The sequence below is a fragment of the Leptonychotes weddellii genome, chromosome 6, assembly GCF_054177405.1.
Source record: "Leptonychotes weddellii isolate Sample4059 chromosome 6, ASM5417740v2, whole genome shotgun sequence".
NCBI classification, from domain to species: Eukaryota; Metazoa; Chordata; class Mammalia; order Carnivora; family Phocidae; genus Leptonychotes; species Leptonychotes weddellii.
Window position 1 is genome coordinate 82,826,998 of NC_138374.1, and position 22,784 is coordinate 82,849,781.

At 36.2% G+C, this 22,784-nt stretch overlaps 1 protein-coding gene across 1 annotated transcript in view; it reads right to left on the reverse strand.

Annotated features, from left to right (window-relative positions):
- The window catches only part of SDCCAG8 (SHH signaling and ciliogenesis regulator SDCCAG8), a 217,892-nt gene that overhangs the window by 115,201 nt on the left and 79,907 nt on the right, over positions 1 to 22,784 (reverse strand). The window contains exon 12 of the mRNA XM_081823178.1: positions 1,518 to 1,660. Coding sequence (XP_081679304.1) covers positions 1,518 to 1,660 — 143 coding nt within the window. The remainder of the gene's footprint in view (positions 1 to 1,517; positions 1,661 to 22,784) is intronic.

Genomic DNA, 22,784 nt, shown 5'->3' on the forward strand with positions numbered 1-22,784 from the left:
TTCCCAACAGAAGCCTGACAGAAGAAAAACTATTAACTATCATGATAAAGCTAAATTTCGAAACTTCTGAGATTAAATAATCCATTGGAACTGTGTTAACATTATGTTCTCAGTTCTACAAGACAATACCTTGAATGAGCATTAAAAGAACCATTATTATTCTACAGTATTAAGCAATTTTTTCTCATAAAAGTGTTTTATCTCTTGGGATTTTTCCAGATATCACAAGTGTATAAAGGATTTCTTTTCTTTCTGGCTTTTTCCCTTTTTCTTTCTTCTCATTTTCTCTTTCACGGTTTAAAAAGGGAAGTTGGCAAACCATTTGGAATATTATCATAACAAAATGTTTTCAACAAAGTTTGATTTTAACAGAACTAGAGGCATCTTAACACTAACCCAAAACTTTGGGAGGTTCACCAACCTCTAGAATATTTTTTCTCCAAATGCAGGCTGTTCAAGTGGTGCTTTTCTCCATCTGTTATCATACCGTGCTCAGAATTACATTGTCATATTTAATGTAAAAGGGATCAGTCCCCTTTCATAGTTTAAATTCAACATATTACTATGATTAGAAGATCAGCATTTTTCTAATTTATGAACCAAACCAAGGCTCATAAACTTACATGTGTATTTAGAGAAAGTTCTCCATAAAAACCAAAAAACTCTTAAGAACTGAACAAACCCAAACGCTTGATCTGAAACATGAAAATGTACTAAAACCCGAAGTGAGAAAAACCACTTATATGGTAACATGAAATATCTGCAACCTCTGTTTGAATTTTCTCTGTGTATGTGCATTTGTGTATATGCATGCGTGTGTGTGTGTGTGTATGTACGTGTGTCTTTTCCACACAGCAAATTATACAGTGCTTGCTACCTAAAATGTCTCCTTGTCACCTAGAGCTGAGCTACATGTTCCCTAAAGTTGTAGGACACTGATAATCACATCGCATTATCTTGTGACAGAAACCGTGTAATTCGAAACCACAAGAGCATGGTTATAATAACGGTTTGAATGTGAACAGTGTCAGTCAATTTCATCACTCAATTCTATACCTCCTTAGGACTCAGGTTCCTTATTTTCTCTCTGTTCTGTCTCAGTTTGCATCTGAGGATGCCTTTTACTTTGTCTCATTCACTACTGACAGTATCTGATTCTTTTCCTAAATATATTCCTCAGATCTTTCAGTTCAACATTTTTATTAGACACAGAATTAACAGGAGAGGTAGTGGTGGTGGTAGGAGAAATATGTCATGTTGCTCCTATTGGTAGAGAACCACCTAAATATTTGAGCATTGTAGATGAAAGGTTTTGTAATCTATCAGTAATTCCCTGCCACACTTATCATTCACATGTCTGGGTGTTTTGCTTACCACATCTCCACTTTTCTTAATATGCCTGAAAGCTGTGTGTGAATTGAGTGACTAAGACTAACTCTAACAACTGTTTGGAAGCCGGTGGCAAAAATCAGTGGGATGGCACTGGGGCTCTGGCGCGTAATGGGATTAGGGAGTACCTGGTGAGGTGCAGTTGGTGCTCGGATTCGCTCAGCAGCTCTGTCAGTTTCAGGCACTCCTCTCTGGCCCGGGCTGCCTTCTGCTGTTCCTGTTCCAAGTGCTGCTTGCTTTCCCTCACTTCTAATTTCAATTTCTCTATTTCCTTAGGTGGAGGGGAGAGGGGGAAAAGCATCCATATAAGCTATATGCACTTGAGTTCAAAATGCTCTCATTTTTATGTTTGCTGTGAATTTTAATGTGATGAGAAATTATTAGAAAATTTAGGCTAGCTTCCATTTGATGACAAAGGGAATGAACACAGCCAAAAATGCACACTAGTGAGGTTTTTTTGGATCGTAAGATGAAGTCTAATTTCAGAAATGAAATGATTAAATGAGAGGAGTCAAAATGGATAATCGGCACTCTCATTCTTAAGGCTCAGTCCCTTTAAAGAATATGAACTTAAAAATGTCACTACTTTAAAAATATAACATTTTCATTTGTGAGATTAGATCAGATCCATGTAGTGATTTACATCAAATATGTGAATATTCTGAAAGGTATATTTATGGTTTCATTTGGATGTTTTGAAAGCCAGATTAAAGGGTAAAATAATATATCTTTTAAAAAATGTGAGGTATAAAAGAAGGCATCATTATTGCTGCTCAACATTATTTGGGAAAAAGATATTTTAGGAAAAAATATGGCATGAGAACCTTTAAGCCTTTAGAGTACATGAGATTTCTCAGCTAAAATAATATTACACTATAATGTCACTAAAAAAGGTAACAAAAGCACTCTAAGATTAATAAATATGAACATCTAAAATATATGAAAATTTATGATAGTTTATTCTTTGGTCTCAGGATGAAATTATCCTTCTCTTACTGCAACTCAAATATTTCAAAGCAAAAATACCTTATATGGAACACAGTTTTAAATAATGTATACACTAAAGTAGAAATATTTATCATGGAACATCTATAATTTAAAAAAAAAATAAAAGAGATAAATATTCAGACTGTTAAAACCAGAAAAGCAAATAAAAGGGAAAGCAAAAGGTAGAAACATTTTCAGATTCAACATAAAGCAAGAAGCAATTTTAATTCACAAAAACGCAATCTCCTTTTGGAAAACAAAATCATGTCTAAGTAAAGTGTTTTAAACTTAGTATTTAAGAACATTTCAAATTTCCTCACGTCATTACTCAACATGCTGAGCACTCTCTAACTACATTTAATACATCAGGCAAGATAAACTAAATGATTCGGGTTTTTTTTTACATTTATTACATTATAAATATTGTTTATGCCCATCAAATCGTATATTATCCACAATTTAATAAAACAACTTATAACAAGTTCTCAAATATTTTTAGCTTCAAAAACCTATATAATAACGAGTCTATCACTTTCATTCAGAGTAGATTTTCTATATCTTTCAGATCAGAATACTAAATGCAACTGATCTCTTTCCGTAAAACATTTCAAACTGATAAAGTTATACCAGTTTATTTCTCATCCCATAATTTAATACAATTCAAGATATGAAAAACATCAAAGTCTATTAAGTTTTATTCGCCTAACATAAAATTAACAAAAGCAAATGTGTATAGAATTGGAAATATATGTTGATTTTAAAACTTCAAAAATTCACTCATTAATTTTGTACACAATGCTATATGCAAGAAACCGCCCTGAGTATTATGATGGGCTCAGAGAGCCTCCATCCCTACGCTCAGGAGTTAACAATTCAGGTAGGTAAATGAGACGTACACACACACACACACACAACTATCAAACCACAAAGCACATAAGAAACAAGTGAGTATTAGAGAAAATCTCTGCTTCGATAGGTCAGATTAGGGATGTATTAGCATGGGCAAGAAAAGTGGAAAGAGGTAAGGGCACAGTAACTCATCGAATGACAGATGGGACTGCATTGTGAAAGGTCTTGACTTCCAGATGAATAAAGTTGTATTTTGCTTATAGATAATGGAGAGATATTAATGGTTTAAACAATTGAATATGAGAGAAGTTCTTCTTTAAAACAACTGGAGCCCTGTTTATGAGCAGTTTAAGGTGGCAGAGACTGGCGGAAGGGAGACCATGAAGAGAGTCACAATATTCCAGACGTGAGAATAGAGACACTTCAAATGAACATAAAGTTGGTGAATACAAGGACATAAAAGGAGACATCAAAGACAACTCCAGAATTTTGAATTGAGAGGATACAAAAAAATGATAGAAAATGTATAAAAATCGCAAATTTTTTAAAGAGAAAAGAGGTGACAATTTTTATAAGCACTATGTGACAATAACAAGACATGCACACTTCCATTGGTAATTAGGTTTTGAGTATAAATCAGCTGCTTTCTTGTTCTCATGTAACAAAAAGTCAGAGGTTGCACTGAAAGCCAATCAAACACAGAAAGAAAAACATGGGCCCCACTTATGATGATGAGCACTGGGTGTTACACGTAAGTGCTGAATCACTAAATTCTACACCTGAAACCAATTTTACCATATATGTTAACTAGCTGGAATTTAAATAAAAACTTGAAAAACAAAGCAAAACAAAACACACATGGGCCCCAGAGTCAACACAAATCAGGGCTTCAGACACAGCTCTGGCACTTTCCAGCCCTGTGACCTTGGACAAGTCACTCGACTGTTAGATTCTTCAGTCTAACACAGGAAGGTGGCTGTAGCAAGCTCCCAAAGCTATCAGGAAGATTAAATGAGATGCTGAGTACTTATCAGAGTGTCCAGCACATAGTAAGAGCTGAATAAAACACAGCTAGTGCTATTATTGCTGATTGTTTTCTCTATTGATCTTTCAAGAACAGCAAAGCAGTAAGTAGAAAAATTGACCTGCTGAAGGATATACGGCTAACACTGAGGACTGAAGAGTTCTTGACTTAATTCAATAAATTTTCCCCCGGGAATTTTGATGAAAACTGAATAAAACTTTATTATAGTTGCAAAATGCAAAAAACATTTTTCTTAGGAAGATGGAAAATTACTGCCTGCTTCTGACTGTCTGTGCCAGAAAAAGAGCTTATTGGTGCAGATCATCAAAATCAACAAATAGTCTAACCAGCTGGACCAGGGCTCAACACTTACTCCCTGAGTCAGGAAAATCTGCCATGGCACCAACTCCAACAGTTAGAAGAGGAATCTCTTGCCAGAAATGCCATGCTCCCACTGGCAGGATAACCCTTTGCCTCACCCAACTAGGTCAGCACTGCTTCCTTGGCTGTATATAGTGGTTCTGGGATGAAGGACCAACAACAGTCAGAGGCCCGTGGTGCATGACTCCCTAAGTACTCTATTAACCTGCAGTGTCTACGATGCAGTTTGATGCAGCCATCTTTTGGCTAACTAGGCAAACGTAAGTCCAGATAGCGTTACATTTTACCAAAAGATATACTTCAAGTCATGAATGTAAGCACTAAAAGGAGAAACTGTTAAAAGTGGCTTTCTCAGGAGAATCATAGCAAGGATGGGATATGGAGAAAGACAGACTTTTTACTGTTCATTTACAGTCTTCTATACCATAGGAAGTTTTTTTTTTTCTTAATCATGGACATATGTAATTTTGTTATTATTTATTAGTTTTTTGTATCAGGGTAATTCACCTAATTTAAGTCAAATAGTACTCAACATTTCATAACAAAGAAGGGCAGTGCCCATGCTCTACCCCGCACCCATCTCCAAGCCCTATCCTCAATGGCCCACACTATCCACTCTTTTGATATTTATCTTCATATTTTATATGACATACTTATAATGCTATTTCTTGATTTTACAATATTAGACATTAGCTACTGACTTTCTATAGTAAAAAAGTAACAATTTAGGTCACTCAACAGAACCTATCTCATCCTCCCATCTAACAATTCTGGTTAAATCATTAGTCAGTAGTTCATTTACATTATAATTACAGAATTATTGTTCACTCCTGAAACAAGTATTATTTTGATCCAATTTTTTATACAAGATTTTATTATTTCTGGAATTGCCTACTTTTTAACAGATTATTTTTTTAGGTAACTGACATTTCTTCCCCAATGTTCAAACAGATCTATCAAATACACATCAAAAAAATTTTTTTTCAAATAATAAAACACATCAGACAAATGATCATTTCCTTTTAAATTTTCTCCCTAGATATATCCTTCTTGGTGCCTATGTCTGGACACATTGATTTCTGTCTTGGGTCAAGCCTTAGACATTGATCCTATTACAGTTTCCTGTTTTCTGGCTGGTAAGTCATCCTGTTTTTCAGTTTACTCCCTTTTTTAGTTAAAGTATGTTCTCTGGGTAACTTTCATAAGAAAGAATATATGAATAATACATTTTTAAAAGTATCTGTATGCCTGAAAATGCCATTTTTCTAGTATACACTCAACAGTTTGGCTAGGTATAAAAATCTATGTTGAAATTAATTTTTACTCAGGATTTTTAAGGGGCTACTCCACTGTCTTAAAGATTGTAATATTACAACTGAAAAGCCCTATGCCATTCTGATTCCTAATACGTGGTCTTGTGATTTGCTTTTTTTGTTTCTGAAAGCTTTAATAATCATTTCTTTTTTCCCTGGCATTTTGAAATTTTACAATGTTAGACCTTGGAATGGGCCTTTTTTCATGCTTTGTGCTGGGTTTTCAGTGGGCCCTTTTCAATCTGGAGGCTTGTTTTCTTCAGTTTGGGGAATTTTTCTTGTATTATTATTTTAAAATATTTTGATGTCATACATTTTAATATTTCCTCTTCTTGGAACTCCTGGACATTGGTTTTTGTCTCCATTGGATTTCTCATCTAACTTTCTTCTATTTTCTATCTCGTTATCTTTTGATTCTAACTTCTGGGAGATTCTCTTGACTTCATCTTCCAAAACTTCTACTGAATTTAAGAAAAGATTTCTGCCACAATTTTCATTCCCAGGAGATATTTCTTCTTTTCACTGTTTTACACAGCATGCTATTTTTATCTTATGGATATAATATCTTATTTATTAGAATATTATAGCATTTTAAGTGTTCTCCTCTACTCTATTATATATTGCCCCAATTTCCTTTTTTTCTGTTTGTCTATTTTTAGACAATCCCTTATGTTAGAGGCTTTCTTCAAATACATGTTGATACTTGGCTGTCATTTCACATTCTGAATGAAGTAGTGAACAAAAAATGGTGTTTGGGTAATGGGATAGTTTACATTATTGTTCAGAAAATTTTCACTTCTATCTCCCTTCCATTAGGAATGGGATACACTGTCTCTTCCTAATGACTTTGGACTTGGCCATGTGATTTCACTTGGCCAATGAATTTTTGTGGCTATAATGTAAGCAGAAGTCATAAATATGTTTATGTGGTTTGGCTTTGCTTTTGTATTCTGGTGATTCTCCGCTAGAAAAGCATGCCCTTGACAGCTGCTACCCCTTTTTCTTGGACGAAGAATAAATACCTGTGGAGCAGAACCCAACCCAAACCACAGCCCAGACAACCTACCACCCATAACCCAAAGCAGAGCCCCCTAGTCAAATGAAGCCTAGTTCAGCCAAATCTCAGTTGACCTGAAGATTCATAAAATGAGCATAAGTGATTGCTATCATAAGCCATGAGTGTTTTCAGTAGAAAATGATTGACAAACCACTCTAAGGGAATATGGTGTGTGACAACTGTCTATTTCCTTAGAATTTCATTTGACCTTTAAAACAACTGCATGAAGCACACAGGGCAGGTATCCCTGTTTATATAAAAAAGAAACTGAGGGTCCAAGACATTGAATGATTGTCCAAAGAAGTAAATCTAAGCCTTGGCCCAGATCTTCTGATATTACTGCCTCCGCACCATACCATAAGTTAAACATTGGCTTTCAATCTTTTTCATTTTCTTTTCTTTTCAAACCAGACCATGGTAAGAAATCCATTTTACATCACAATTCAGAAACATGCACGCTCTCACATGCACACATTTAAATGTAACTAGCATTTCATAAAACAGTATTAGTCCTTACTTTGTGTGAAGTGCTCAGATATGTCCTATTGCTTCTTCTTCTTTTTTTTTTTTTTTTAAGATTTTATTTATTTATTTATTTATTTATTTGGGAGAGAGAATGAGATAGAGAGAGCATGAGAGGGAGGAGGGTCAGAGGGAGAAGCAGACTCCCTGCTGAGCAGGGAGCCCGATGCGGGACTCGATCCCGGGACTCCAGGATCATGACCTGAGCCGAAGGCAGTCGCTTAACCGACTGAGCCACCCAGGCGCCCCCTATTGCTTCTTATTCTATACATTTCTTTAAAAAAACTTTTGGTTGCAACCTATAATATTGTTTTCACAGTCTTGCAATTTGAAAAGCATTGTGTATTTCTGATAAATAAGAAACACTTTTTACATAAATTAAGTAGAATCAAATAGAGTTTCATTAAGAGGAGCTCTATACACATTTCTCTTGATTTCCTAAGAAAAATTTCCAAAGAAATGAACATAAAACCCATCTGAAAAATTATATGTCATCTTAATCCTAGAGGATAACTTTACCTGGAAAAATAAAGTAGCATACATAAATGATTTTAATCCAATGGTCATGATTTATCCCTGCTACTAAATATTATGTGACTTAAAAATCATTTAATAATTTTTAATATAGGATAACTTAGTTGTATCTGTGAGGAAGAGAATGGGGAGAAAAGAGAAAAAACAACAAAACAGAACAGTAAGAAGACCAGAACTCAAAGTTCTTGCAAAGTGAGAAGAACTTGTGGTTTTGAAGCTGACAAAAAATTTTTTTTTTAAGATTTTATTTATTTGACAGAGAGAGACACAGTGAGAAAGGGAACACAAGCAGGGGGAATGGGAGAGGGAGAAGCAGGCTTCCCGCAGAGCAGGGAGCCCGATGCAGGGCTCAATCTCAGGACCCTGGGATCATGACCTGAGCTGAAGGCAGACACTTAACGACTGAACCACGCAGGCACCCTGAAGCTGACAAAATTTGACAGTATGAATTTATCACTCAGAAACCAATGGATGAATTCATAGACTATATTTAGAAAATAAAAATTTGATACTGACCAATGAAACACAATAATGTATAACTTGGGAGAGAAGGAATAGTTTCTGTCAAGTTCTGTAAGGGTAAAAAGAATGGACTTACTGGAAATTTAGTATCTGCCAGCTGACATGTCTATTAACTTACAGATGTTAAGGATGATTTTACCAAATCACTAATAAGATATTGTCTGGAGCTACACTAGCTACCTATGGCTATTTAAATTTAAGTTAATTAAAATAAAAAGTTTAGTTTCTCATTTGCGTAAGTGCTCAATATGGATTGAGTCTGCCATACTGGACAGTGCAGGTATAAAATATTTTCATCAACACAGAAAATTCTATTAGATAGCGCTGCTCTAGAATATAGCAACATACATTTCTAAGACTCACTCTCCAAACTGGACTCTTAGAAAAGCAGCCTGTGTGAATAAAACGATATTATAGAAGGTAAAAAAGTCATTTTAGAAATGGACAAAAATGGTTGTCTTTTTTAGGGTAGTAGATGTGGAAGTTTGCTGCTAACATTCTAGAAGTTCTGTTCATGGTTATCATTGTTGAGGGCATACAATTTTGATTTACTATGTTTTTATTGTGGGCCTAATAGTAACCATGATAGCAGTCATCATTTTTGAGTGCTTACCATGTGCCAGGTGTTATCTTAGTTAGCATTTTGTATTTTTAAATTTTGTATTTTTAATCTCATTTTGTGTTTGTGACAACCTTGTCAAAATCAGCATCCAATTCCTGTTTTACAGATGAGAAAGCTGAAGCTCTCAAACGTTTAGTAACTTACACAAGATTATATAGTGGCAGAGCTGGAATTCAAAACTGGGTTAATCTGATTTCAAGTTCTCCAGTCTCTCCACTATATCACATCTGGTCTCCCTATGCAAACCTGTCAGATGTTAACAGAAGGCAAAGAGGAAATGATGCAATGTGCTTTCTGAAACTACTTGGCCTACAATTTGGGATGAATAGGAAAGACACTGGAAGAAGACATAACTCAGATGGCCTAGATCAAACATCACACCAGCAAACACGACGATGGTGATTGGCAAAGCCTTGGCCAAAGTTCACTTCGAAGATGCATTTCTCCCTGAGACTTAAGCAATGCTGATCTCAAGAAGGGGAGTGAGGTTTGCTTGGTCTCAGATCACAGTTCCTATCACTTACAACATAGTGACTCCACACCAGCATAAGAACCAATATGACACTGACCTTTTAGCCTTCCCGATATAATATGTAACATTTTCATGAAAATGAAAATATGTAACAGTTTCATGAAACTTTTCTGTTTTTTCTTTCTTTTTTTTTTTTTTAAGATTTTATTCATTTATTTGAGAGAGAGAGAGGGAACGAGTGGGGGGAGGGGCAGAGGGATAGGGAGAGGCAGACTCCCCATTGAGCAGGGAGTCCAACGTGGGGCTCGATCCCAGGACCCTGAGATCATGACCTGAGCTGAATGCAGTCACCTAACTGACTGAGCCACCCAGGCACCACAAAACTTTTCAGTTTTCTAATTGTTTCTAATGTGACTACTAAATCAATCCTTATTCTAAGCAAATGTTCTTTAAGGAATTTTAACAAAAGTTGTTCTTTTTTTTTCCTTTCCTGAATGTTAAGGGAAGTGGTATCAACTGATCATTTATATTCAGAGATATTTCCTCGGAGCTAAAGTAACTCTCAGGCCAAACAATTGTTCAAAACAGATGAGAAGGGGCTATGGCAGAAAAGAAGTGCCTTTCTAAAAGCATGTATCCAAAGAAAAGAAAAATTTAAGACATTTAAAATAAAACTGATTCTGTTACACTGTGACAGTACAGCAAACTTTTTGGTGAAGCCAAGCTTAGACCACCGTTCTGTGATGCTAGGAGATTCAAAGGCAAAAACAAGAATCATTTCAGCTCTGGAGTCAGTTTACCAAAAAGAGGCCGGGTGATAGCTCTACCCTTTTGAACTGCTTTAGTAAATGCTTTATGCTTGCTAGAAGTAGAGAAAGGAATTGCTTTGTAATCTCATGATTGCAAATTTCTACTATCACGGACAAAAAAAAATATGAAGCCATTCCTAAAGTCTAATTTTTTTCTTTAAAATACTGAGGTGCCTTGTTTTGCCCCAAATTTTCTCATGCTCTTTCATTGTACTAAAAGGGTAAAATATTGGGGTGCATGGGTGGCTCAGTCAGTTAAGCATCCAACTCTTGATTTCAGCTCCGGTCATGATCTCAGGTTCATGAGATCATGCCCCATGTTGGGCTCTATGCTCCACGTGGAACCTGCTCCCTCTGCCTCTGCCCCTCCCCCTGCTTGCTCACTCTCTCTCTAAAAATGAATAAAATCTTTTTAAAAAAATAAATAAAAGGGTAAAATATTAACATTGTTCAAATACTCATATGCTTACACATTCACATTGTAAACACCATGGAGAGAGAGATCTTGACCTTTCATGTCTGCTGATGTTAGGTAAAAGGGCATTAAGATGACCCTGGGTGAGGTGAAATCTGAAATAAGATGCAATTGTTGGAAAGCCATTAAAAAAAAAAGAGGTGATAATTTTTTTCTAATGATCCACTGCAAAAGAGTTGCTAAGATGCAAGAACATGGGTGAGAATGACTGGGTGAGCTAGCTGTAGATCACAGATGTAATAGATAAAGAAGACCCCACACTGTGAGTAAAAAAAAGGTAAAGAACACAATGTTAACATTAATGTTAGATTCTTAAATTAATGAAGTAGTCAAATATATAAATCTGCTCATTGTTGACCATACCAGTTACTGATAGATGTATCAGTGATGTGAAGTTTGAAAATTATCTGAGAATGAATTTTGCATTTGGTTCAATACCAGAAAATGTATCAAGAGCTGCACTAAAAAAAGACAGCCATCAATTGTGATATTAAGAAAAAAACCTACCACTTCTGAGACACACCTGCCTCCTGCCAGGGGCTGAATCCTTCATTTTCTACTTTGAAGGTCCCCTGTTTCTTCTACTCTATAATTTGATGCCAAGGGCCCTTGGTGTATACGATCTACATCAACCCTGCTGTGTGGTAGATTTCATCCTTGTCTTCATTCATCATGATCACAGAATCAGATGGTTCAGAGTTAATGTTAACTGCAACAGGAATACATAATAGAGTTGCAATGCGTAACAGCAAGAGAGAAATGTAAGAAGTGTACATAACTCTGTCCACCATTTAACTAAGTGAATGTCTTGGGATGAATATGAAGATTGAGACATGAATATACTGAGCTTTTGGTCAGTCACAGCACACGTGTACCTCTTATAGTATGAGCATCCTGCCACATTAAGTGCAATTTCATCAAAGAAAGAGATGTATTTTTCATACAAGCCAACTTGTTCATACCTGGTCCCTGTCTGAATAAAAGGCAATCCGTCCCAACAATGGAAGTAAAATAATATGAATTAGAATTTCTGAGAAAGAGTATGAATGTCTCCAATGTGGTAGGAATATAATGTTCTAAATACATACAAAATTAATACATACAAATCTATGTAGACTATGCAAATTATGAGCAATTTATGAGATTTTCAAAAGTCTTTTTGACCATATAGTATTTCCCTTTCAAACTGAATTTAGACATAACCATCTCTCCTGAAATGTCACTTCACTGTAATGAAATATACTGAGTTTATTTTAGTAGTAGAATTTATTAAAATAGCTTCACAAATAATTTTAGTTCTATATTTACAAACATTCTGGAAGTTGAAGGGGTCATTTATATTTTACTATTTTTAATCAGAGGAATTAATTGCTTTTGCTGTCACTGGTGAAGACTTTGGGATTTGTCCCTACAAATACTCAAGGGTCTGCTATAACGTCAAACAAAGATTTGAAAACAGCTTCCTAACCCTGCCCCCTGTGGCTCCCCCCTCCTCTCAATGGTGAGTTGAGTGAATCACTGGAGAACTACTAGATTTAAATGTATCTATAAGTAAAAACCTCCTAGGAATGGTTGCTTGATCTCTTACAAATCCACCTAATTGAATTATCATCCAAGAGAATATTTCTGTTTTGTTCATAGCTGTATCATGAGAGCTATATTAATGGAGTTATTTTAATAAACTCAAAACACTTCAGATCTTTGGCAGTCCCTTGCTTTACAAAGATGGTAATCCTATGGCATCTATTCTACTGCACATACTGTAACATGCTATATTGGGACATTTAAATATGACAGGTCTTGTAATGTTGTTTGTGAAGAGACTATAACTAAAAAGACTGGTGCACATCTATATTCCTTTGTACATAAAAAAGGAAATCCTTTAGTATCTTGTAACCATTCCCTGTTATAACTTTTAAAAAAAAGAAAGGCTTTAAAAGGTAACAGGTTGGCTTCTTATTTTCTAGGAGGAAATTTATGTCAGCAATGTACTTAACTTCCCAATTTAATAAAAGGAGAAACCACTTTACATTTAAAATGTGAATATATAAAATTAACTTCATGGGAATGTAAATTGGTACAACCACTATGGAAAACAGTATGGAAAGTCCTCAAAAAAGTAAAAGTAGAACAAGCAGGTGATCCAGCAATTCCACCTCTGGATATTTATCTGAAGGAAACAAAATCACTATCTCGAAAAGATATCTGCACCCCCATGTTCATCGCAGCTTTATTCACAGTAGTTAAGACAAGAACACAACCTGCGAGTCTGTGGATGAATGAATGGATCAAGAAAAAGTGATTTTAAATACTTAGCCATAAAAAAAGATGGAAATCCTGACATATGTGACAAAATGGATAGACTTTGAAGGCATTATGCTAAGTAAAACAAGCCAGAGAGACAAACACCATATGATGTCACTTTATATGTGGAATCTTAAAAAAAGAAAAAAAACTGAACTCATATATACAGAGAACAGATGGGTGGTTGCCAGAGGTGGGGGTAGGCCGAACTGTTGAAGGGGTTGAAAAGGTACAAGCTTCCAGTTATAAGATACTGGGGATGCAGTGTACACTATGATGACTAAAGTTAACATTACTGTACTACATATTTGAAGATTACTAAGAGAATAGATCTTAGGAGTGCTCATTACAAGAAAATGCGTAACTATGTGAAGTGATGGATGTTAACTAAACTACCTGTGCTCATCATTTCACAATATATACATATATCAAATCATCATATTGTACACCTAAAACTAATATAATGTTAAATGTTAATTGTATCTCAATAAAATGAGGAATAACAAGTATGTATTACATGTGTGTATTATTTACATACATTTACATATACATATTTATATATTTAAAATATGTGTATTATACATTGTAATCTATCATATGAATATGCATGTTTTAAATATATGTAATATATTCAAATTAATTTCAAATGCTAATTTAATAAAATAACAGGGGAAATTAGTAAACAAAATTGGCCAAGAGGCAGGAGAGGATCGCAGGTGAAGACAACCCCAGTTTCCGAGATGTGAGTCACCAACACAAAGGAGTCTTTGGCCTGTACTTCCTAACAAATTAATGTAATTCTTTTTCATAGTAACTCTCTATGTGATTCATATTAAAAAATGTTAGACTAACTGTAAGCCAATTCTCTTTAAGGCACTTTATTACTTTTTTTAAAGACTTTATTATTTTTTTTAAAGACTTTATTTATTTGTCAGAGAGAGAGAGAGAGAGCATGAGCAGGGGGAGTAGCAGGGCAGAGGGAGAAGCAGACTCCCCACCGAGCAGGGAGCCCGATGTGGGGCTCAATCCCAGCACCCTGGGATCATGATCTGAGCCGAAGGCAGATACTTAACCAACTGAGCCACCCAGGCATCCCTCTTTAAGGCACTTTGAAAGTATTTTCCTTGCTACAGTCAATACATCCAAAAGAAAAATAAACCTGGAGTTGTTTCTCTCAAAATGAGCTGTAATAAAAACAGGAAGATCCCTGTTCTGATGGGACATCCTCATATAAAAAGATTGGTCTTAAAATTTTTTCGTATGTTTTTCTTTCTTATGAAAGAGGAACTATCCAACAAGTACAAATGCTGGGAGATAAAAGAATTACTCAAGAAAACATCTATAAATAACTACTCTAAACTCAAATGTTCATTACAATTGTTGATTTTTTTTTTTTTTTAAAGATTTTTATTTATTTATTTGACAGAGAGAGACACAGCGAGAGAGGGAACACAAGCAGGGGGAGCGGGAGAGGGAGAAGCAGGCTTCCCGCGGAGCAGGGAGCCCGATGCGGGGCTCGATCCCAGGACCCTGGGATCACGACCCGAGCCGAAGGCAGACGCCTAACGACTGAGCCACCCAGGTGCCCCACAATTGTTGACTTTTATCACCGTTTGAAAACTACTTTAACACCAATTGAGAAAATCACCCAAAGCAAAAATAAAATAATTCCAATTTAGGAAAATAAACTGTTAGTTAATTCTTGTAAATAATTTCTTCCCAAGCCCTCCATTCAACACAATAAGTATTTTTGAGTGCCTACTATGTGCTGGACATTGTATAGTATGTATATTACATATTTTATATATGCATGTATATAATCCAGATGGCCAGATGATCACATACACATATACATCTCCAATCTGTCCACTCTTAATTTCACTTTCTTGTCCTTTATAACTTAAAATATAAACTAATTTCCTATCATTTTGATAAAAAAACAAACCCAATGATACATCTAGTTTTTCATATCATTACCTCCTCAAATTTACAAGCATCTGTGCTATAGTAAATAACAGAAATTACTGCTATACTCTTGTTTAGTTCTTGTAAAAATTTACAGCAGAAAATCTCTTATGTATTAACATTAAGGCTCCAGGATTCATGTTAAATGAACTCTAACTATAATTTTCACATTACATTTCTATATTTTGGGACATCTTATTCCCTGTACCTCTGAATACTAATGCTATTAACATTTTCTGATAAAATAATTCAGTTGAAAATACACTGAAATATAAGATTAAAATAACTTTGGTCATATTGCCCACTACTAATGTTGCTACTGCAGCATTCCCCATGAGTAGAAACGGAACTAAACACTAATAAAAAATAAGGCTAAATATAAAACCACCCTAAAACAATTTTAATGAATAAGAGAATGAAAGGCATATTCAAGTAAGATAAGATGATTTCACTACCTATAAAGATAAATAAATTGAAATGAACTGGAAATATTGCTATCCTAAAAGTTTTATCTGATTTTGCTATAGGAAAAATTATAACTAAATTTAAATGTGTGAAGTTTATTATGTATTTATGGTTTAGAAAACATCTTTTTATAATTAAATGTATTTACAATGCCTTCAGGTTCCCATTATGAGATTAAAAATACTTAAAAGACATCAAGGATATAATTTATCATCCTAAGTTAAATAGTTAATTTCTGAAAATTTTTTCATAGTTGACACTATTACCTTTCATGAATTGCAGCATAAAGGCTTCCATTCTATTGGCTTCTATTGGCATAAAGCAACACAGAATTCCAACAATTTTCTATATTTTCTATTTATGCTTCAAATGTAATTTTTTTCAACCATAATTGCAGGAATACCAATATTCAAGTATGCTTTTCCAAAGCCAAACATTTTGAGTAGACGTAAAAGTACAGACAACTACCAAATTATAATTTCCAAAGAAAACGAGTTAATAAATCTGCTGCTATTCCAATAGTAAGCATGGTTTTTCAGTTATTGTGTCAGCTATTAAAAATTGTGTGAAAATAAACCAGCCCATTTATTCTTAGTAGAAAAGCAGGCAATTGTGGCAAAACTTATATTATGTCTCTCAGATAAGGCACACATTTTTACTATTGTTCAGCAAGCACAAATTAAAATTCTTATACTCAATGTTACTTTTTTAGGAGTTGTCAGAAAAGCATCAGTTAAAAAATACTCTGATTCCTAAAGGGAAAACACAAGAAAGCTTCAGGGTTATTTTGCACCTAACTTTCAGAACCTCGATGTGCATTCTCTAATTTATCAAATAAAATTTCTCTTCCTTAAATATTGCACTGATTATATTTCTAAAATGTGCTCCTACCAAAAGGACCCTAAAACATTTGGGCGGATCCTAAAACATTTGGGTGTTAACTCCCCTGTCCACATCAAGAGTTTAATAAAAATACAGGCCTTAAAAAAAAGGTACAGTGAGAGATAGAAGATGCCCAGCTATCCTGTCGCTTTACAAATGGGAACACTGGGGTCCAGTGGGATCAAATCAAACAACCCACTGAAGTTCACTCAGCTGGACTAGAACCCAGGCTTTGGACTCTTCACGGAACCCCATTTCCATTCAAATGTGGAATTATGCCAAATCACAATGCTAACTCAGTTAACAAGCATCAACAAGCTTCTATTGGCAATAATTAATTTTTTAAATGCAATAAAGAAAACACATCATCTGTTTCTTTTCTGACAACCGTTATTCAACAAGAAGATATTCTTTGTGCTCTGTGTATTCTCCTATTAGTTATATTCTGTCAATCTCTGACAATCAGAACAAATTTAAGACTCAGATCCCCCTTTGTAAAGCTAGTTTCATAAGACCATATCTATCAGTTCTTAATTAAAAACTACATTTTATTAAATTTTATTTTTATCAATATTACTGTTTAGTATAGGCGCTGGGGCAAAAGAACATATTTCTTTTTTCTCGAACCAAGAAAAGCTCAAACATTTAGACCTCTTCAAGATCTCCTAGCCTTTCACTTGAAACTGAATGATTTCATTTTATAGGAAATCATATTTTAATTTTTCACGACATCAGTTTGAAATGACTGAGAAGAGGAAACCCCCACCTAAGGAGTCTAGGCCACTTAACAGTACAGATGAGGGAATACAGCGCCTCTTCTGCCCCATCCAAATATACTGGACCTCCAAGAGGTCACCCCCTTTTACAACCTCCCCACTTTCTGTTACTCCTTGGTGTACCTGATGACAGAGAACATCCACATCAATGCTCTGGCTATAAAACTCTAAAGAGAGTAAGACAGGTAGAGTTTTACTGAAAACACACCTAGAGCATCCAAACCTCTTCCCTGAACACTTAATGCTTGGATTCAAAATACTCTGACCACTGAAACAGCATGTCTGTCTTCGACTCACCTCTTAGCTGCTACTCTGCTCGGGACACAAAATGGATTCTCCTCCACTGGAAAACTGGCCAATTTAACCTTATCTTGTTGGATGGTTTTCACCGAAATTAATGAGACATTCTTATGTGAAGAGGAAACAGCAAATTTTAACAACAAAACTGGGTCTATTTTTAGAGACATAACTGATTGAAAAAAAAAATCCTTCTGTACTGAGACATGGCGTACGTGATCTCACCTTATGGGGAGTTTTTAGAAAATTCACTTTAGCTGTGAGTTATAGAAATATTTCTGTAAAATTCTATTTGGGGAACTTAAGAATATATTGTACTTCACTTTAACTCAGAAATAACCTATATTTTCCACTAATTTGGCAAGAAGCTTCCAATGTAAAGTAGATGCTTTAATTAATAAATATTTTGAGTATGATTCTTTTCATTAACAACATCCACATACAAAGGAGTAAACTCATCTATTCAATTTATTGACCATCTATTCAATCACCACAGCTCTGTGTATATATACAGCTTTTCATAATTTAGAAGACACTTGCATATAAAGCACTGAATTTAGATGCTGTGACAATTAGAAAAGTAACATAATTCTTGCCCTCACTCATTTTTATTAAGAAAAATGAAGTAGGCATTGAACAGATAAATATAGGGTAATGATTAGGATGGAACATTTTTATTGAGATAAAATTGACATATGACATGGTATTACTGTTGACCTTGAACAATGTGGGAGTTAGGCGTGCCGGCCCCTGACAAAGTTGAAAATCCACATAAAACTTTTGATTCCCCCAAAACTTCACTATTAAAAGCCTACTGCTGACCAGAAGTCTTACCAATAATATAAACAGTTGATTAGCACATATTTTGTATGTTCTATGTATTACATACTGTTCTTACAATAAAGTAAGCTAGAGAAAAAAATGTTATTAAGAAAATCATAAGGAAGATAAAATACATTTATAGGACTGTACTGTATTTATCGAGAAAAAATCCATGCATAAGTGGGCCCTAGGAGTTCAAACCCATGCTGTTTCAGGGTCAACTGTACAGCATAATGATTTGACATACATATACAAACGTGCTTTTAAAAGGACAGTAGGTCAGTAGACTGAACAGAAGAAATCCGAAAAACTGGTTTTACAAAGTCAAATCCCTCAAATTTCCAGTTTAGTCTATTCGGATTATTTAGATAAAGAAACTGGAATTTCACGCAGGCCACCCCCCTTCCATTGGGAGTTTTCCAACACAGGTTTGAATCCTGCCAGCTATAAATCTGATCCCCATTTACAAAGGCGCTTTGGTTTCTTGGCGATCTACGCCTAATTTCCTGAGTATTTGCCATCAATCGAATCTGTCATATGGCTCAGTTAGGCCCACGCGCACTACCTTACATAGAAGGTACAATTACAGAAGTCAACGCGCTTCGACTTGAAGAAGGAAGCGGTCTGGTTCCCAAACAAGAAAACAAACCATGAGTTTAAGCAAACATATGGAAGACAGAATGAAAATATCCAGCTGGGGGTGGTCTCCAGCTACAGGTCACTGGGTTCTGCCCTGCTATGTGTGCCAAACTGTTTAAACCACTGACTTTACTAAGAAAACCGATGATGTGCTGATCAAATGTGCCTGTGACACAGACTAGAGAAGACTAACTTATTATGGTGAGATGTCAAAACAGAATCCAAAGAGGTTCAGACCAGCTGACACAATAGGTCCAAACAAACTAATCAACTTGCAGAGAGACAAATGCAAATACCTATATTTACGGTCCAATGTAGGGCAGCAGACCTATGTCATTTGGGGTTTTAACTGAACTGAAGCTCAGTAAGAGTTCACAGTGAGACACAGTTGATAAACACGTAACGCAAAATGATAATGCAAAATAATTTAGCTCTGAAGCTAGATTACTGTAAGCTCAGATGACGGGCCCGGTCACACCATAAAACATCATATTCAGTTATTATGACTCTGGAAAGCAACTAGATAAAATAGAACAGAGTCAGGAGAAAGAGGTGAGGGTGGAGAACGTGAAGAGCAATCAAGACGTTAGTAAAAATAACAGTTATTAACATTAATAGACAAGTTATTATATGTCACATACTATACCATGGGGTTAACAGAGATTATCTCAAATTTTACAAAACCCTGTAAAGTGGTCATTTTAGGGGAACCTGGGTGGCTCAGTCAGTTGAGTGACTGACTCTTGATTTCAACTCAGGTCATGCTCTTGGGGTCATGGAATCGAGCCTCATGTTGGGCTCCACACTCAGCAGGGAGTCTGCCTGAGGTTCTCTCTCACTCCCCCTCTTCCTGCCCCCCTCCTGCTCATGTGTGCTCTCTCTCTAAAATAAATAAGTAAATCTTTAAAAAAAATTTTTTTTTAACAGAGAGATAAGAGAACCCAAGTAGGCAAAGCGGCAGGCAGAGGGAGAGGGAGAAGCAGGCTCTCTGCTGAGCAGGGAGCCCCACTCAGGGCTCGATCCCAGGACCCTGGGATCACGACCTGAGCCGAAGGCAGACACTTAACCCACTGAGCCACCCAGGTGCCCCTTTAAAAAAATTTTTTTAAAAAGTGGTAATTTTATCTATCCTCATTTTACAGATAAGAAAACTGAGGCTTAGACATCTGAAGTAATTTGCCCAAGTTCACCATGTAGTAGTAGTGAAGTGAGAATCTGACTTCAGGTCTAACCTCCTGGCAACCTCTCTACCCACCCATCCCTCCAGTTACTGGGACCCTAACTGCCTGCAAGACACTGAAGCCCTGAAGATATTAGAGCAACAACTTGAAGGCTGGTGACCCACACAGCTATCATGGGAAACAGTATTCAGGCAAAGGGAACAGCAAGTACCAAGGCCCTGAGGTGGGAGTGTATCTGATGTGTTTGTGGAGAATCAAGGACTAGTGTAGCTAGAGCAGAGTGATGTGGACGAAAAGTAGGAGATGAAGACAGAGAGGGACAGGAGGGTCAAACTGTGTAGCACCTTCACCCTGTACATTACTGGAAGGACTTTGCCTTTTCCCAGGACTGAGAGAGGGAACCACCAGACAGTTGTAATCAGAAGAGTGACAAGATCTGACACAGGCTTTAACGGTCCCTCTGGCTGCAAAGGGACTAAAATGGGGAGACGCAGGGGGAAGGGAAATCAGTTCGGACACCCTTGCAATAACACCAGTGAAGATGACAGGATCTTCAACTATAGTCTGGGCGTGCATATAACTGATAAAAGTATATGGATGGCGTGAAAGCACCCAGAAAGAGGTTTAATATCATTTATCATTAGGGAAATGCAAATTAAAACCACAATGGGATACCATTTCACACTTATTAGAGTGGGAAAATACAAAAAGACTGATCAAACATTTTTAATTAATTAACTGCTAAAAAAAGAAACATTATAAGTTTCTTTTCTCTTTTTTTTTTTTTGAGAGAGGGAGTGTGAGCAGGGGGAGGAACAGAGGCAGAGGGAGACAGAGAAACTGAAGCAGGCTCCATGCCCAGTGCAGAGCCTGACACGGGGCTTGATCTCATGACCTAGAGATCATCACCTGAGCTGAAATCAAGAGTCAGACACTTAACCGACTGAGCCACCCAGGCGCCCCAAAAGAAGTTACTTTCATCTTGATTCTGACTAAAACTTTTTGCCTGCCATAGCACAACAAAGACGAACTAGGAGTTAGAGGATGTGTCATCTAGTTGAGGTATTATTACTTATTATTGAAAGTTCATTCTTCAGCTCACCTAGGCGTTCATTTACTCATTCATTCACCTGACAGATAAAACTTGTGGTAAGCCTTCTCTGTGCTGGGTGCTGGGGACACAAGGATGAATAAGATATAGACTCTGACTTCAAGTGGTTTACCACTATTTCTGGCAAGTGATTTCAGTTTTCTGGGGCTCAGTCTTCCATCCTCATCTCTTGAGCCTCCTTTTGTCCTCCACGTATATATGGAAGAATGCCTCTGCATATTCTGTCCCTTTTGCCTGAATGGCCTTCCCTTCCTATCTCTCTGCTTCGCTCCAGACTAGGCTGAAATATGACTTTTATGATAGGATTTTTTTTAAGCAACAGCTTTACTGACATAACTCACATACAATTCTCTCATTTAAGTATACAACTGAATGTGTTTTAGTTTATTCACAGAGTTGTGCAACCATGACATTGGTTAATTTTAGAACAGCAAAGAAACCCCATGACCATTAACGGTACCCCCCCACGTGCCTCCCAACCTCCTCAGCCCAAAGCAACCACTACTCTTTCTGTCTCTATAGATTTGCCTATTCTGGACACTTCCTACAAATGGAATCATACAATTGTTGTCTTTCATAACAGGCTTCTTTCACTCAGCATACTCTTCTCACGGTTCAAACATTTTATGGAATGTACCAGTATGTCTTTTGTTTTCATTGTCAACATATAAAGATTGAGTTATAATCACATTTTATTCATCCATTTATTAGTTGATGTCCATTTAAGTTGTTGCCAGTTTGGGGCTATTATGACTAATGCTGCTATGAACATTCATGAACATAGTTTTGTGGGGATATGTTTCACTTCTCTTGGATAGATACATAGTAGTGGCATTACTGAGTTATACTGTAACTCTACGTTGAACATTTGGAGAAATTGTCAGACTTTTTTCCAAAGTGGCTGCACTACTTTCCTACTAGCAAAGCATTAGCCTCCAATTTTTCCACATCCTTGCGAACACTTGTTATTCTCTGTCTTCTTGATTTTAGCCAGTCTAGTAGGTGTGAAGTAGTGTATCATTTTGATTTGAATTTGCATTTCTCTGATAGCTAACGATGATGAGCAACTTTTTAAAAAATTTTATTTTATTATGTTAGTCACCATACAATACATCATTAGTTTTTGATGTATTCCATGATTCAGTGTTTCTGTATAATACCCAGGGCTCCATGCAATATGTGCCCTCCTTGATACCCATCACCAGACTAACCCATCCTCCCACCCCCTCCCCTCTAGAACCCTCAGTTAGTTTCTCAGAGTCCATAGTCTCTCCTGGTTTGTCTCCCCCTCCGATTTCCCCCCCTTCATTTTTCCCTTCCTACTATCTTCTTCTTCTTCTTCTCCTTCTCCTTCTCCTCCTTCTCCTTCTTCCTTCTTCCTTCTTC